At 50.1% G+C, this 17499-nt stretch overlaps 1 protein-coding gene across 8 annotated transcripts in view; it reads left to right on the forward strand.

The window, feature by feature from the left end:
* SIL1 (SIL1 nucleotide exchange factor) overlaps positions 1-17499 on the forward strand; it is a 97375-nt gene that overhangs the window by 60893 nt on the left and 18983 nt on the right. For all 8 annotated transcript variants that reach the window (XM_056349286.1, XM_056349291.1, XM_056349283.1 and 5 more), the window contains one exon: positions 986-1107. In XM_056349286.1, coding sequence (XP_056205261.1) covers positions 986-1107 — 122 coding nt within the window. The remainder of the gene's footprint in view (positions 1-985; positions 1108-17499) is intronic.

The raw sequence follows: 17499 nt of genomic DNA on the forward strand, positions 1-17499 counted from the left end.
TAAAATTCTAAATGCGATCTTTTTGCACACACAGTTCTGAGCGTCCATCAGATTCCCTTTTAAACTGGAAAAAAAAATCCTTGAGAACCAAAATGCATTGATTTGACTTTGGACCAAATTTTGTCCTTGAAGCACTTTGCGCTGTTTCTCTAAGTGTTGTTTGTGAGCCACTCGGAGCCCTTTTCTTTCCTCCTCTCCGAGAACAGATGCCCGCTGTGATTGTGCCTGGTCAGCTCCAAGTCTGGTTGAAGTTGTGGAGTGATGAATCCCCACTAATGTTTAAACTTTTCCCTACTGGTAGTTAGTCCAGTATTGTCTGCTTTAGAAAAATCATCGCTCAGGCTGCCCCGAGGGGAAGCCCCTGGCTGACCCTTCCGAGCAAGGATGACTGGCTTTTTGTTTCCATGTCCACGTGAGGTTGTTGACGGTACTCGTGCAGAATGCCCAGGACCGCCCATGCTCCTCTCTGCGAGCAGAGGTGATGCTGCCCATGTACCGCTGCTGCTGACAGGCTCTTAAACATCCCTACCTCCTGGTGCTACAATTAGAGCGTCAATTAATTAATTACATTTGCAAAACATACAATTCCCTGGGTTCCCAGGAGAGGCTTGCTCAGGTGAGAGAGAGAAGAACTGGGTTGTTTTTACATCATTAGACCTACCAAGTTTTTGGCATTACCTGAATTACTGCAATACGTGTTGAGAATAGTTTTGATAGCTTATCAAAGTATTTGGGTTTTTAGCAATGCCTTCTGCATGTGATAATAGCCCCCTGTCAGTGCTTCTGCAGCCAGGACATGCACTGCTCGCAGGCAGCATTGTACGGAATTCAAGCCATAGTCATTCCCTCTTGATTTTTAATTGCTTGTAAAACTCAGAGCAGGAGGGAAGAGGTGCTGTGCTTCCTGAAGCAAGGTGTTCTCCAAGAGGTGTTAAGCAGCATCTCGCTGGGGGTCTCATACTGATGGGGACCTGCTCTCTCCCAGGTGGACAACGCCAAGGATTTCCTCTCCATGGGTGGGCTCCGGCTGGTGATCGATGGGCTGAACAGCACCGAGGCCACGCTGAAGGAGCACGCTGCCTTCGTACTGGGAGCTGCGCTGTCAGGGTGAGCTCTGTCCCGCCTTGGGTGGCAAGGTGACGCTTGGGAGACCAGACGGGCTCTGTGCTTCTCATCATCTCTCTTGATTTAAAATAGCAGGAACTGGAAAATTCTTTTGTCCTGTGACACACCAAATTGCCTTATCCCCTGCCTAGCCCTTTCCTTGCAGCACCACTTACCCTGGTCTTCTCCTCAGGGCATCCTTGTTCTGCTCGTTAGACTTAGCCAGAAGTAATTTGGTGTGGAAGCTGCGATTGTTTCTTGATTTGCCTGGGCTCCTCGTTTTTGCAGAGTCCAAGGGGAATAACTCCACTTCCCCTCTTCTCCCCTTGGCAGCCCTCTCTGGGGGAAGGTCTGGGGGGTGATGCGGTTATGAGCACCCCAGGGAGCACCTTCCTCCTTGGCTGCTTTGGGATAGCGAGGTGCTCATTTCAGAAATACAGCAGCTCCTGTGTGTTGTCTTTGGAGGGGGGTTAGCCCCACGGACATGTGCACCTGACACCGAAGGGGTGTCGATTAGTCGTGGGGTTCGGAACAGGGTCGGCAGGCTGAGCCAGGAGGAGACTGGTCTGAAGGGTGTTGGTGGTTCATTGGAAGGTGGCTGCTGCCTGGAGGAGCCCCGTCTGCCTCGTGCCGGGGCGTAGCGTGTGGTGCTGCAGGTGGTACCCTGTGGGTCCCAGCGGTTATTGGGGCCCGTTTGGTTTTGTGGGTTTTGGGGTTTTGTGGTGTGTGTGTTGCACATCTGCAGGTGCAGAGGCTTTAGAAATGCATTGGATGGATCAGGGTCAGAAGTGTGGAGTGAAGATTGACAGTCAGGGCTGTTATATCTGCATATTTCTATGCTTAAAGATACGGTCACCTTCTCTACCATTATAAATTATTTATCACTTGGTCTAATATATAGTCTACAAAACTGCATTTCTTTTCCAATCTTGTATCCAATGGAGTTGGTCCTCAGCATGTGTGAAGTAACGTGACCTCATGGACAGCAGCAGGTACCCAGATTTACACCAGGAGAGGACCTAGTTTATAGTCTGAAACAGCTTGACTTACTGATCACAGTAAGATACACTCTTCACATCAGAAACACAGACCCGCTCTTCATATTATGGCCTATCTTAATGTTTGAAACAATATTGTAATTATTTCCTTAGGTTCTTTAATAGCATCTAGACTCCTCATTATACGTTCCATAAAGAGAAAACCATTCAGAGGGTCTGGAAGCATTTGCAGGTAACTTGCAAAATGATGGGGGCTATTAAATTGCGTCTTCCCTGATTTAGCTAACCTGACATGATCAAGACTCAGGAAATTCATTGTCTCGTGATATGAGCGTGTAGCAGTGGCCACAAAACTAATGTTTTTGCATAGTATTCCTCAGCTAATTGAAATGCCTTTCTTTGGACAGAAACAATTTCTTTTCTGATATGACAATATTAAAATACTGCTTTGGAAACTTTCAGACCTTTTTTTCTTTAAAGGACATTCTGACAGATGGTAATTTCGAGTGGTTTAGATGATGTATTGTCTGAGAGCTCAGTTCCGAAATGTGAGGAATATTATGCCTGGGTTTTGGGTTTGCTTTTTTCCCCTTGCTGTGCTTAAACTTTCTCAATAGACACCTACGTGCCAACTCGTCTGCTTTGTGCTATCTGCTTAATTTGTTTATTCATACATTTGCTCAGCTTACTCCATGCTCCATTTAAACTGCCAGGGGCATTTTGAGTACTTCATGCTAAGCATTTTCTGATATGTTGAGTTTTTCTGAGGGGTTGTTGTTTATTTCCTTCACTCGTGGGTGTTCCTAGGGGCCTCAGTTAGGTGGGAGGACTTTCCAGGAAATTCCCAGAGGTGCCACAGCTCACTGGGCTGTAGGGGCATGATCTGATCCGTCCTTGTGTGCCTGGGGCTGGTACCAGATCCCGCGGTGGATGCTGAGCCCTGCCTGGGCAGTAGGCAATGGTCTGCTGCTTACCAAATGGGTCTGTGGCCGCCTCCCAGGTCCCTGCAGCCAGGTTGGCTCAGGCCAGCAGTTCCAAGCTGGGCAAACCTTCCCAGAGGAACGTCGGGGCATGATGATAGCAGCTCCTCAGCCCAGCCGGGAGGTCATCAACTCCTGGAACAGCTGAACCTGGAGAGGGCAGTCGGCATTGTCTGTAGGCAGGAGAGAACCACTGGACACCGAGCAGTCCCAGACATGCCTGGGTCACATCCAGGACTTTTTAGCTCTTACAGATATCCAGGTCTTCCCCACATTTGCATTGCCCTTAACTCTGGTCAGGCAGTGAAGCAGGTAAGGCATGGTGCAGCCAGCTGCATCACCCAGGTCTTGCCTGCGCACTGTCTGTCCGGCACCCGGCTCAGGGGTCTGGCTGTGCTGAAATAGGATTTGGGATAAAAGGGTTTTCAAATGGATCAGCATCTTGAGCCAACGGGCCAGGTGGCTGGCCGAGGCGTTGGGTCAGCAAAGGCAGTAGGAGGAGAAGGCGCACAGCCAGGGCAGCTCAGGATTTTTCCTGCCTGATACCGCCTGTATTTATATGGCTTACGCTGGTCCTGAGAGCAGCCTTAGCGCAGTGGAGTTCGGTCCTCGAGGCGAGGGGTCCCAGGGTCTCGCTGCCAGGGTGCTGCCTGCACGGATGGTGTCCTCCCGGCACCCACCTGCCCCTCTCTGTGGGCCTCTGCCATAGAAGAGGGTGACCTGATATGGAAGAAATCAAGATTTAATCTCTTGTTTCTCTTACATGCCCTTCACTTTAGGCATTTGGGTTTTAATCGCCGAGCGTGTGACCAGATCAAACATTGTTCCATCTGGTAGAGTTTTCTGAGCGGTGCCCTTATTGCGACTCTAAAACCTCATCACAGTCTTACTGTTTTTAAACCTTTAACAAAATGTTTTCCATTCAGCAGTTTGCAAAAGTAAACTTGATTTGAACAATTCTCAAGTGCTCTGATTGCAAATAAAAGTTAAATGCACTAACAAAAATAGTTGCTAGGCATGTGGGATTGTACATTTAGGTATCCATAATTCACTAACCGTATATGCCAATACACAACATTATCTGGATTTTCAGTGATTGCATTAGCATAAAAGCATGTTAGCATTCAGCCGGTGGTACTAACATTTAAATATATATAAGTATGAAATATTAAGATACAGTGTTTTGAAGGCAAGTAAAACTACTGTCTGTAAAATGTTCTTGCATATTTTTGAAGGTACACTCTAGTATCTTCGGATGACAATCAGCATTCGCACCATTGGGTCCAAACATTGCAAAAATGTCAATGTTTTATGCAAAGAGGAGCTATATTAAGCTAAAAAAGATTGCTGATGAGAGAAGTGTCTTCTGATGTCCTCTAAGCTATTTACAGGCAGCATCTTCCTTTGTTCGTAGCACAGCCAGGCCTCCGTGCAGTTTGTATCTAGTTGTTTCACAAGACTGGAAATGTTAGCCAGAAAGGATTATGCTTGTAATTAAAACCTCAATTTTTAAAAACTTTACCTCCAGGAAACGTTTTTCCACACCAATAATTTGAACATTTTAATATTTTGTAATAAAAGGATTTTTATAATCCGTTTAAAAGGGGAATAATAATTTATGTTGAATGCATTCTCGAAGCTTTTTTCCCAAATGCTGCCCGTATGCTTAGGGGTGAATTAGAGGTGAGGATGGAGAGAAGCTAAGCCATGGGTCCTCCAAGGCAAAGAGAAGCCATTTGTATTTCATGGGGGGAGGGCAGAAAGTGCAGAACATGGGCTTTCAGCATGGCCAAGGTAGGGAGTCTGGAGGAAAGTCGCTTGTGCAGCTGCCTTGACAGATCTGTGCCGTTTCAGCCAGTCCTTTAGGAACCCATGTGCTGTTCAAACTGGGGAGCTGGGGACGGGATGTCAAACTGAGGGTCTGAGCTTACATTTGCCATACATCCAGTGGGCAGCGCCCAGAACAGCCTCTTCCAACAACAGCATCTTCGCTGCTCCCGCTTCTGGCCCTGAGTGATGAAACAAATGATACAGGACTTGGTAAAGACTTGGCACTGAACTCATCACAGGTAACTCAAGCACCGTCATCTAGCAGTGCTTAGGAGTTTTCTAGAGGTGGCTCGCATCAGGGTATTGCTTGTCTTAACCAGTTCCCAGGAGATAAAACCCCTTAAACTACGCCAACGTGCATCGTGAACATCTGATCACTATTATTCATGTTACCTGACTCTGAGGCTTGTTTAGAGCTCCTGCCACTTTGGCAAAGCAAAAAGAGGCATAAAACACATGTCTGCTTTTCAAGATAAGCCTAAAAAAAAGAGCCCAGAGCGATGGGCTGCGTTGCCTCCCTGCGCAGTGCCCTGCTGGGGTGTCTGAGTAGCGCTCGGCAGAACCAAAACCGGCCGGGCATCACGATGCTTCCTCATCTTCTCTGGGAGGAGGGAGAGGGGAATGCTGTCTCCCTGTCCCTGCTCTATCCATCAGTGTTTCGGTCGTGCCCGTTCTCCTAGGGTGCGTGGCTTGCCATGTTTCGTTAGAGAAGCACCAGCATCTTCAGGATGCCTTGTCAGGAGGAAAAAGCTTCCACCAGATTTAATGATTCTGAATTAAGTCCAGCTTCACAATGGAACTGGTTGACACTCACTGCTGTTAAATAACACTAAGGCCCAAGCAATAAACCCAGGAAAAGTAAAATTAAAGACCTTGCTTTGCTACTGTCTTGTAAGGACATAAGAATTTCTGGGCAGAGAAATAAATCTAGTTAGCTTAACAAGCACTGTCCCTACCCATTTATTTTAAATCCATCTTCATGTTCGTCCCTTCCTCCTCCAGCTTCTCCTTTTACATCCTACAATCTTTGCCAGTCTCTTTATGCCTTTTCACTGTTTTTTCCAGTGGCCCTGTTTGCCAGTGCCATGTGTTTGCCACCTTCCCATTGCAGTAATTCCAGCTCAACTCCCTGCCCGCTTGTAATTTCTTCCTTTGTAGATTGTCCCTTCTATTTTTATTTGAACTCCTGACTTGTGTGGAGTTATCAGCTTCACTGCACTTAATTTTAAATTAATTTGATTGGGTCACCTCAGTTTTTTTTTCTATAATGATAATGAACTCAACCTATTTAGCCTTTCCCCATTATGAATAACCTTAACAAAAACTGCAGTGCAGTATAAAACTCTGTTTCATCATGGTTAATTACACAGAAAAAGAAATCCCTAAACATTTTTCAGCATCTGAAATCTAACAAGAAAGTGTAATTAACAATTAAACAGTAAACTTCCATCCTTGTGCTCTCAGGAAGACAGGGAGAGCAGACCCTGCAAGAAAAATCTAGAATCCAAGTTTGCTCCTGGTTTTGCTTTCTGAAATGCTGGTGCCTGGAAGGTGGCAGGGTGCAGCAGCACAGGGCTGGGTGCTCGTCCCGTGGCAGGGGTGTTTTTCTCAGGTGGCTGCGATTGCTAAAGAGTGGACAAGGTGGGGTGGCCATCTCAGCCTCACCCTGTGGGACTGGTTTTCAGCTGAGGATGTTGTCACTCCTGTAAAATGTGGAAACTCTGGAGGTGAGTTACCCCATCCAGGGGGGCTGTGTTGAGCTGGTGGTGCAAAGAGGAGGACAAAGAGGTTGAGCAGCGAAGACGCATATTGCTGAACTTGGTGTGTTTAGCCTCACATCACCCTCCAGCAGCATGGTTCCCTCCCCCACCCCCCCCCCAGCATGGAGTACTGTTGCATTTTTTCCGTTATCACGGGGCTCAGCCTCAGCTCTGTAGGTGGTCCCTCCCATGTGTGTCCTTCACAGAGAGGTGTGAGCGCTCCCAGAGCTGTGCAGCGTCCCACCGGTCCCCTGTGGTTAGCCCTGCCCGAGGTGGCCTGCCCTGAAACCACAGCCTCGCAGAAGGGCCAGCGCTGCCTGAGGACGCGGCGGGGTCGGGAGCACCAGGAAGCTGCCCCAGTGGAGTTGGCAGCACCTGCTCTTTAGCAAGGGTCTGGTGACACAACCTGCAGGAGAACCTCATCGCGGCCGGGTTGTGCATTATACAAAACACATGGGTCGTCTCTTCTTGTTTAGTGAATGCGCTCTGCTAAAGCATTTTGGTTATTGTGGTGGTTTCCATTTAAAACATGCATTCAGACCGGTTACCTAATCACATTCTGCATAAAAAACCAGCCCAAACTTGCTGTTTCTCAGTGTAGACCTGGTTTCATCACTGGACGCGACGTGTATTCCCTTGTCTCTTCAGCCACTATTTATTCATCGTCTCTGTTCTCTGTTTATCCTTTTTACTACAGCCTGTGCTCTCGGCTAATGGCTTCACAACCTTCAAAGATTTTCCTGCCTAACCACCTACATTATTTTCATGACCTGCTGTGACTTTCCCATGTCATCCGTTCTCCTGCATTCCCTCCAAGTAATAGGTGCCAAACGCTCCACAAAGAGGAGGCATCTGCGTCTACTCTTTAATCACGGCATACAGGAGGCTGTAACAGCCCGTTGCTAATGTGTTTCAGAAAGGAGTTTGAAAAAGTGCATTGAATAGAACAAAGAAGCAAAGAATGGGAGGAAGATGAACAATGAGAGCAGGAAATGCAGGATCCAGCCTCAATTACATACCTGCTCCCAGCAGGGTTTGGGGTGGACAGAACTGACCCAGCGATTACGATTACGACTATTGTCTGAGCTTGTATAGGAGGCTCCAGATCCCGTCTCGTCCTTTGTGGGTCCTGCTGCGTGCACCCTCCTGCCCCTTTCCTAATTGCAGCTTCTGTTGGGTTTAATTGCTGATGGCTGTACGGTGCCAGCGTGCAGAGGCACATCCAGCCAGGTCTGTGGTCGGAGCGGTGGTGGCAGAGCCTGGCGTTCGGGGGGGTCCTGGGGGGCTGCCCTAGCACCTCCGGGCCATCTCTGGCTGTAGCCCTGTTGACTTGCTGACCCTCTTGCTCCGCCACTCTTCCCCTGGTGCCGAGGAGAGGCGGGCAGAGCTGCCAGGCTCAGAGCTTGCGTAGGAGGCAAAATAACACCAGCCAGCAGCTGCGGGCTTCCGTGGCATCTAGGACTGGCCCTTGTCTGTCCTGACTGATGAGCGATCAAGTCCCAACAAGGGACCTTCTTCCCAGGTTGGCATCTTCTAGCCTACCTGTTCTCCTGATACAGTGTTCTGGTAAGTTTTTCCTCATCTGGCTATTCATGGCTTTAAGATTCATCGAAATGGTTGATTGTTCATCCATGAAGACAGTTCCCGGGATCTTCCAGCAGATCGGTGCCGGCCTCAGCCCCATCAGAGCTCTCCAGGTGTCTGAACGGGGTGATGCTCCGGGGGGACAGAAATCAATGGCTTACTGGAAATGATCTCTTTCTGAAGAAACTCATCATCGCTGTTGACTACTTGCTCTTCCCTCAGGTGCTGACATTCTGTGTCTTCTTCTGAGCTGGATTTTGATCTCTCTTATTTTAAATGATCTTATTTCTGCTTACAAGGAGATGTCCGCCAGAGCCCTTGGAGCTGCCTGGCATCTTGGAAGGGGATGACTCACTGGCTCTGCTGTCGGAGAAGCTGTGCAGCACTCCAGGCCCTGTGGTCATGGCAGCTGTCTGTGGCCACGAGACACCCCTGGGGAGCTGGACCAGTGGGCAGCCCCCTTCCCCGTGAGGCAGCTTGAAGTCATCGTGCAAGTTGGAGAAACACTGTAGCAGCCGCTTCCCACCGAGTCTTAGCCCCTTGACGCCACTGTGTGAGACCTGAATAGATTTGAAAACTAATTTGCTGCTCAGAGCATCAATAGATGTACGTCACTTGTCCTTTCTGCTGCATTTAATGAGTTTCCAAGGTACTGCAGCCAGTTCCAGAAGGCAACCATCAAAGGATTGAGTTTTCGCTTCCATCAGAAGTGCCTAGCTGCCCCTCCAGCGCACTTCCATTCTCACAGATTCTCTCTGGTTTTGTCTCTTATGAATTTAACGCGGAGTGCATCGTATAATTTCTTGCAGCCATCCTTTCCAGACTGTCTCTCCTTTTTTTTCTGAATGCCCTGAAAGTAGGGGGTGGGAGAGAGAAAGGACTCTTCCCGCAGTCAGACGATGTTAGCTGGAGCCCAGGCAATATGTGGGTCATGGCAAATGGCCTGTCACGCTGCTTCTCTCCACATTTGTGACTCTCTCAGTTATTCTCTCCTGTTGCCCAGCCGTACCTGTTCCCTCCTGTTAATCGCCCTGGAGCTGGCCTGTGCTTTGAGCATCCCTGCCTGCACCAGTCTCTGCTGTCACCCAGGTGGGACCGCATCTTTGCATGGGTGAGGAGTGAGCGAATGCATTGGTGCTGCTGGACCGACAGCTGGGAGATGATGGGCACAGCCCTGCGGTGGCTGTTTTGAGGGACAGGTCGTTAATCCTTAGCTCCATCTGCTGAGATCGATAATTAGGGCTGTTGCTTTGTATAAACCACCAGATCAACATAGGAATGGCCTTATTAAAGTGGACATGCCAGCCTGGCTGGTTGGGAAGCCCCTGTGGCTGGATTTTGCAGAGGTAGGAACAAAAAGCCTGGGGTGGTGACGGTATGGTAACATCCAGATGAGGTTTCCTTAAGCAGCTAAAACATGCCATACCTGATGAACCACGAGAGTTGTTGGGTTTTTTTATCTGTGTCTGCTAGTCCAGCAGAGAGGGATGGAAAGGGTTTCTGGATTCTGGTCCGTGCCTGGTGCGGCAGGGTGTCTGCTGCCAGAATCCCTTTGGTTGGCGCTGCACACATGAGTGTTTCTGATCTCCCTCTGCTTGCTCCTTACCTGCCTCTGGAAGCAGGTTGTGTTACATTTCCGTACGTACTCTGTCATAAAAGCCCATAAATATGATTTTAGTGTGTTTGCATGTCTTGGCAATGAGCAGGAATTCACCTGAGTTGTTTTCCAAATTAATACCCTGCTGCTTTTACTTAACAAGATCTTTTTCCAAGCTGAGAATGGTAACAACTCTGAAATTTTCTTTTTTAAAAATGTGTTTTCCTCTCAGGCACTTCATATTGAAATCTGTCTTAATTTCAGTTCAGCTAGTGTGTGAAAACACACGGTGAGGCATTATTAGTCCCTGAAGGAATAAAGACAGATGGAGCCCAAAATGGAATTGGCTTTATGATTAATTGAAACCTTCGAGAGTGGAATGGAGTCAGGGCTTGGTCCTACCCTGTCAGCAGCTGGAGATCAATTCAGCCAGCATGAATCTCCGTGAGCGCAGGCTGAGGAGCGCAGTGGAGAAGTACAGGTGTCACTTGGTAGAGCCAGCCCTGGGTTGTCCCCTTGGGGTGGGGGGACCTGCTGCTGGGGGAGGGCCTGGGGAGGGCTGGCTGGTGCAGCGGTGGCAGTGGGGTGGGGTGATGGGGAGGGGGTTGCAGGGCACATCGGGGTCCTTGCCGTGTGATGACGTGCTTCAGTAATGAGCTGCTATTTCTGGCCTCGAGCTTCCCGCAGCTGTGCACGATGGCTCTTGTGTGACTGCTGTGATGGAGAGCAGAGCTGGGAGGAGGGGAATTTTTTGAGGCATGCTCTGAAAAACTTGGGAACGGGAATGTGGAGGTGTGGAAGTGGCACTGGGGGAGGGCAGTGAATCCAGGCTCTGCTCTGGGCTCCTGCTTCACGTGTGACCTGAGCCATTTCCCTGGGGGCTGTGGTTTCACATCCTTGCCGGTGGGACACGGAGGGTGGACCTGCCCCTCAAAAGGGAGTAGTGGAGAAATACCAGGTGGTGTTAATCTGCACGGGCATTGGCGTCAGTGGATGTTTCTGGAGTCTGTAGCCGCAAACCTTTACAGCATTTCTAACGTATCTCCTGGAAAGGAAGAAGAAAAGATGTGGCAGAAAGGAGATCTCTACATCATGTTTTGGGAGCAAGCCCTCCCTGCACAAACTGGCTTTACAGCTCAGTAAAGCTCAGCTTTACGGCCACGCTTGCATGGTCAGCAAGTTCTGAGCAGCTGTGGAGCTGTGGAGGAGCAGCAAGTGAATGCAAAACTGCTTTGGAAAGGTAAAACCAGGTCAGTTATGGAGTTGTGCCAGCGCATCTGTTTGGAGAGGACACAAAGTGGGTGGTGAGGTGCGAAGGTGGCAGCCCCAGGAGGTGGCCCAATTTCCCACCCCATGGCTCAGTGCTTACGGTTGATCTTCCTTCTGTGCACGGGACGGTGCTGACATGGGGCACGCTTGCCAAAGGGGGGTTGTGGATGCCTCCACCTCAGCCGGCAGAATGAGGCCCAGGGGTCTAAAAGAACATAAGGAAGGATTTGGTCTAGGAAGCTGATGTTGCCTATGGAGCTCACGGTTTAAGGTGTGCAGAGTGGCTGTGAGTGTGCTTGGCAGGTCTGCGCTCCCTGCACACCTGAGAGCAGGGGTACGTTGAACTGATCTTCCTGGGGCAAAATGGATGGGGAGCGGTGTCTTCAGGTGCACATCAGCTGGGATGAAGGTACAGATCTCCTAGGTCCAGCCAGGACAGTCTTTTCACAGGTGCCAGCACCCCTTCCTGCAGTGCAGTAGCAGCACTTCCAAGTTAAGAACCTGACTTGGACCTTGCAAATTGTCCTAATGAGCGGGAGGGCTGCTGCAAATGGGCTGATACTGCAGATCCATGGGGAGCTGAGCAAACACGTGAAGCACATGCCCAGCACATCACAAAACTTCTGTTGTTAACTTAGTGGGACACATGCTATTTGATTTTTTTATTATCCCTGGTACCCCCAAGCATGGCAGCAAGTTTGCTGGGGTGTATTTTGCGAAGGGAGGAAGGCTCTGTAGTCTGAGCTCTTTCTGCAGAGGGCCTGGCCAGGAAATCTTAGAGAAATACTATAAGGCTTCTGTGGATTTTCTTTTCTTTCCCCGGGCACTCTGGGGATTGCAGATCAGCGGATAGTGGATTAGTGGATCAGGAATTAGAAATGCATTTTTCATTCTTATGTTACACACTAATGAACTGACAAATTTAATTTTTTTAAATCCAGCTATTTTGGCTAGAATAAGTGAAGTTGTCTTCTGTCTCTTTTGGTAACTCGGGAAAGGTTGAATCACGATCTCTCTGGGCATCACATCATCCAAATCCAGTTCTTTGTCTTTAGCATGTGGCTGTCTCAAAACCACAGTCTATTTGCAAGAAAGAGCTCATCGCTCATGGGTGGTCGCCGAGCGGCGTGGTGGTGTGCTTGTTGGGGCGCTGGGGAGGGGGCTGCAGCTCTGCTGGCCACGTGCTGCCTCGCTGGTACAGGGAGGTGAGTTCAGCCACGGGCTGCTGCCTCCGGTTTTGGTGCCTCGGTCCCCTAGCAGGAACTCGGGCGTCCCTACCAGTTGCTACCGCTACCCTTTTAAAACCCAGTGCTGCGGCTCTGCTGGGTGTCCCCACGGCATGTTTGCTTGGCTTGTGTCTAATACATTTTTCTTGCCTCTGGGCTCATTCCTGGTCATGAAGCTGAGGTCTTCCTCCCTCTTTTGGATCCCCCCATGGGAAGGGTCCTGGTGCCTTGGGCAGCTCCTTCTGCTGTAACAGGCTGGGATTTGGGAGATGCTGGTGCCGGTGGGTGTGCAGGCTGCAGCAGGCTCCACGTGCCTCTCCTTCAGCTGCACTGTTCTTCAGGTCCTGTGGTATGTACCTCCCTACCCAAAACCTGTGCCAGGGATAACGCAGAGCAGAAAAAGGCATTTATGTCATTAAAAGCCTAACGGACTGCGCTGTGGGACCCAATCTGCGGGGGGGAAACCGGCTCCATCATTACCCAGTCACTCTTCAGAGCTTTAAATGAGCGCTAAACAAAACGGCCTTGGCTTTCCAGAGCAGGCTTTATTCATTCACTTTGTGATGCTGAAAGCGGGTCTGAAACGCAGCCGCCTCTTGATGCGAAGTGCCGGCACCCCCGGTGGAGCCGTGGGCTGGCGCCTGCCAGGATCCCCGCACTCGCTGCAGGGTGAGCCCGCACCGGTGGGAGGAGAGCCCGGGGACGTCAGTTACTCCCCTGGACTGATGAATGGATTTTGGGCCGTGCCCGTAATATCTTGATTAACAATTAATGTGATGGAACTGGAAAATAGATCTCATTTCTCCCCCTGAACCCGACAGGTGAGGATATATGTTTCCTGGTTGATTGCTGTGCCTTGTTATAGCCTATTTACAATTGATTGAAAAGCAGAGGCTTTGTATGGAGACCTTTAATCTGGCACAGCCAAGTGCGTTTCCCTTCAGGAAGCGTTCCTTCTCTTCTGCTTATCTCTAACCCCCACTTTAAACCTGAACCTGGCAGAGACCAGAAAGAAGGCAGGATCAAAGCAAAAATAATTGGGATCGCTGGCTTCTGTGGGCAGCCTGAACCCATTATTCCTACTTACTAACTAGTTATTCCTAAATAACTCTTGCAAGAGACAATTCAGCAGTTGCAGCATCTTCTTGATGAAAAGCACTCAAATATAATAACCATGGCAACAGTTGCCGAGGGCCAGTGCAGTGAGGGACAGAGATGTGCTCTCTGACGCAGCGTTGGACAACAGGCCTGACTGTGCTACCAAATGACACCGTAAAGCACCAAGGAGGTGATGTCTGGCGAGCTCTGCGTGCTGGCTGCTCTCCCGGTGGGCACCCAGCCACGCCTGCGTGCTGGGGATGCAGGCTGCCCCAGTGCACCCAGTAACGAGTCACGCCTCGTTAATGGTGGGCATCTTCCTCTCCCAGTGAAAGGGGAGCTCATAACCTGAAAGCTGAGGGGAATCGGGGACACTTGGTCAGGAGGGAAGGGCTGGGGTGGAAGCCTCAGAGCAGACGCCACCTCTGATCCCAAAGCCACGTGCGATCTCCCGGGGTCTGGCTGCTCTGGGAAAGACTGTGTCTGCTGCTGTTGGTCCTTGCCCGGCCTGACTGCTGCTGGAGATGGGTATCGCTCATAAATACTTGACGTATCTAATTTCAGAGCTGCTGATGCGTACGCCACCTCTGAGGCCGTGGTTGAAGCTGGGCAGGTGGCAGAAGCCACGTGGCGATGCAGGCGGCCGAGTTGGGTGAGAAATGGGGCTTTGGCACTGCGGGCAGGGTGCGTGCAGCAGCGTGCTGCAGAGTCCTCAGCCCTGGCTCCTGCTCTCCTCCTGCCCAGGGCTCTGCTGAGTGCTCGCTGTTAGCACAGCCCTGGCAGGACCTCTCCAAACGCTCCGGCCTTACTCCCGGCTCGGGGGCACCTTCGGTTAGGGGATCAAGGCCTCTCCGATCGCTTTGTGGGCATTTTTTATTAAGCAATGTTTTCTCTCTCCGTTGTCTTATTTAATTGGATGATTTTTAAGCCTGAAAAGTAGAAGGAAACACTTTGATGTTCACCAGCAGAGAAAAGGAGCCTGCTGAAAGGCAGCATTTTTACAGATTCCCGAGAAGAAGGCAGTAAATACTCCACCTCTGCTTAATAATAATAATAATAGGCAGGCTAAGCATCTCTAAAAATATAAAATAACGTGGGCCTATTTGGAATAGTCAACATCCTTATCAGCCTGCTGCCATCGCTGCAAACAAGTTTCGCTAGAGATTCTGGGCATGATTTTCAATGGCTCGGAGCAGCTGTAGCTTCTTTGACTTCAGTGAAAAGTCTGAGTGCTTGGCACGACAGCAAACCAAGCCTCTTCCTTTCTGCCTCAAATTGGGTCTTGATTCTAAGTGAGATGAATTTTCTCCTCCTGATAATTCTGTGCATCTGAAGTGATTACAGCTCTGCGTGAGTGCTCTTTTAGGAGATTTGAATGCAGCATTTTCTTCCGTCTTAAAAAGGTTTCTTCAAGCCTTATGATTCTGGAGAGGGGGGGGGAAATAAATCCTGGTGAAAACCGTCACATCTTCCTATGCAGATTAGAGATTAAAACTTTTATTTTTATAAAACACATACGGGGGCTAAATCGGAAAACTTCTGTTCAGGCGAGCGAGTTTTGGCTGGTGGCAACGTGCTGCCAGATTCTTATCTGGCGATGGAGAGGCAGAGCCAGCGAGTGGTATTATTTGGAGTTCTTAGAGAGTGAGCCTTAATGTTTGCTTAACTCCACTAAAAATAGACGCCACCCTCTTTTCCTAATAGGCAGCATTTGTCACACTTGATTCATTTCCTCTCCCAAACTGAGTTCCTTCATGAATATTCATTTCTACTCCCCAGGAATCTGCCTGTCCTCAGAAGCTGTGCTGGCGGTGACTGTGCGGTGACGATGCCAGTCAACCTTCCCAAGCTCCCCCAGCACCCGGCCCAGTCCAGCAAAACGTTGGGATACCAACAGCTCCCATTGATTTCTGCCTTCTCTGTGAGCCATGATTGCTTGTTATCCCTCTTGATGAGACCCTTAACGAGTTTCCATTCCTGTTGTCATAGCAGCACCGCATCGCCCCGTACCACGAAGTCTCTGTCACTGTTAATTGTGAGACAGGAGGATCAGTTTGGCAGGTTTTCTAGTGGGGATTAGGCCAAAAGGTCCCTTCTGAACTCTGTTGAATGCAGTTTCTTTCAGAAGATAATAAAACTTGGTAGTCACAGGAAATTTCTGAAGAGGGAAGCTTTGCACGGATAGTGGAGAGAGGGAGAGCACTCCTTACAGAGCGCAGCTCTTCCCATTCATGCTCAGCCACTACTTGCAGCAGGAGAAAAACAGCCAGAAGTGCCAAGGGAGCGTGTAAACCGGTTGATACGTGGTTAGGGAAACCTGTCAGTACCTCACACCTCCTAACCTTGGAGGTCCGAAGCACGTCAAAGACCCCTGCTACCATCGTGCTCCAAGTTGCTGCTGGAAGAGGAGGAGGAGGATGATGTCCTGAGGGAGCAAAGGGCTGGCGTGGCACTGGAGGGGTGCGGGGCCAGCAGGGTGCTGGGGGGTGTGGGGGGTGCGTGGACGGGCATGTGTAGGATCTGGTGTAGGTGAGTGTGTCCCTCACTCAGCAGGGACCAAGGGGAAGCCCTGGTGTGGCCAACGTGCCCCTTTGCTGTGTGAAGGGGTGCTGCCCATCACCCGCAGCTGCGTGGGGCCTTCCAGCACCTCCGGCTGCAGGTCTGCTCCCTGACAGCCACTCTGTCCTCGCTCTGTTTGCTCACTGCGCTAACAATTAGCAAGGTTGAAAGGTGTTAAAGCAATCCAAGGGCTAAAATTGATAGTATCTCAGCAGGCTGGTGTCTGCTGGGCTCATGAGGGCCACCCAGCAGGTCAACTTCTGTGTCAGTGGGGTCTTTGCCATCAAGGAAGACCATACTGATTTTCAGCAATGTGCTGGAAGAGTTTTATAGGGGTTGCTCTGGTGGTGTGGGTGAGAGATGTGCGTGGCAGAAATGATCTCATCATGCTGTTCACCCGGCGGGTCCTTGGGCGGCCACGTGGCCCTGCTGCAGGAGATGTAGCCATGGTGGCTTGAGGAGGGCAGAGAGGCGCTGTGCTGCTCGCGGCTCGACCCAGCGGAGTGATTTATCAGCGCGGGTGCCATCCTCGACTGGCAGGACCTGCCCAAGACACCAGGTCAGCATCTCTGCTCTTGCACGGAATAGCGCCGCGTGGTTTTTTGCCTGGAAGTGGTGGGACCGGCAGTTGTATGTCACCTCCAGGGATGACAGCTCACCCGCAGGCTCGCTGCTGGCTCAGGATGAAGGCAGGGCAGAAGGGCTGGCTGTAAACACTTCCCTGGTCCCTGTGTGCCGAGGGACGGGGATCAGCTGTGCTCCTTCCCAGAGACCTGCTCTCTGCGTACGCAGGGTGGTTTGTCCTCCGCGCCTGTCACGGGGTTTGTTCCAGAGCTCTGAAATGTAGCCAGAATAATCCATGAGCTAAACGTAGGCATGAGTGGCGTTTTTAGAGAATGAAAAAGAAAAAATAAATCCTTACTCCCCTCAATCTCTCCCCAAAAATGAAAAACTCCACTGGCCAAGCCCTGCAAATGAGATTTTGTTGTTTCATATGTGCAGTGAGGAGCCAGATTTCTAAAGGCTGGCTTTCAATTTTACAGGCGTTTATTATAGGCATGAATAATTGCTGGCACTGTGCTACCACTGCTGTTGTTTGCTCTTACGGTTAGGCCAATTACATATGTAAGCCCCTGATCTACAAGCAGAAGCAGAACCAAAGTAGCTTTGAGGCCGTTTTTAAGAATGAGTAACGTGTCCGCAGGCAGCTGTGGGTGCCCGGAGCTGTGCCGTGAGGCACGGGGTCCGTTGCCATAAATGCGTGGACCCGGGTTGTCCGTAGCATTATGCGGCATGTGCTGTCACAGCGCGGCGTGAAGGACACAAACTTGGATGAGCATTTGAGGGGCAGGAACTTGCCCAGAATCATCCCATAGCAAGTGTTGTAGAAGATTCATGCTGTGTTTGGGGAATTCACAGGGAACGCGTGTGGAAGAGAGAGAATTTGAGCTCAATGTGAAGGTTCTGCAAGATGGATTTAAACAAAGCCTGTTC

Source organism: Falco biarmicus, chromosome 8 (genome assembly GCF_023638135.1).
Source record: "Falco biarmicus isolate bFalBia1 chromosome 8, bFalBia1.pri, whole genome shotgun sequence".
NCBI classification, from domain to species: Eukaryota; Metazoa; Chordata; class Aves; order Falconiformes; family Falconidae; genus Falco; species Falco biarmicus.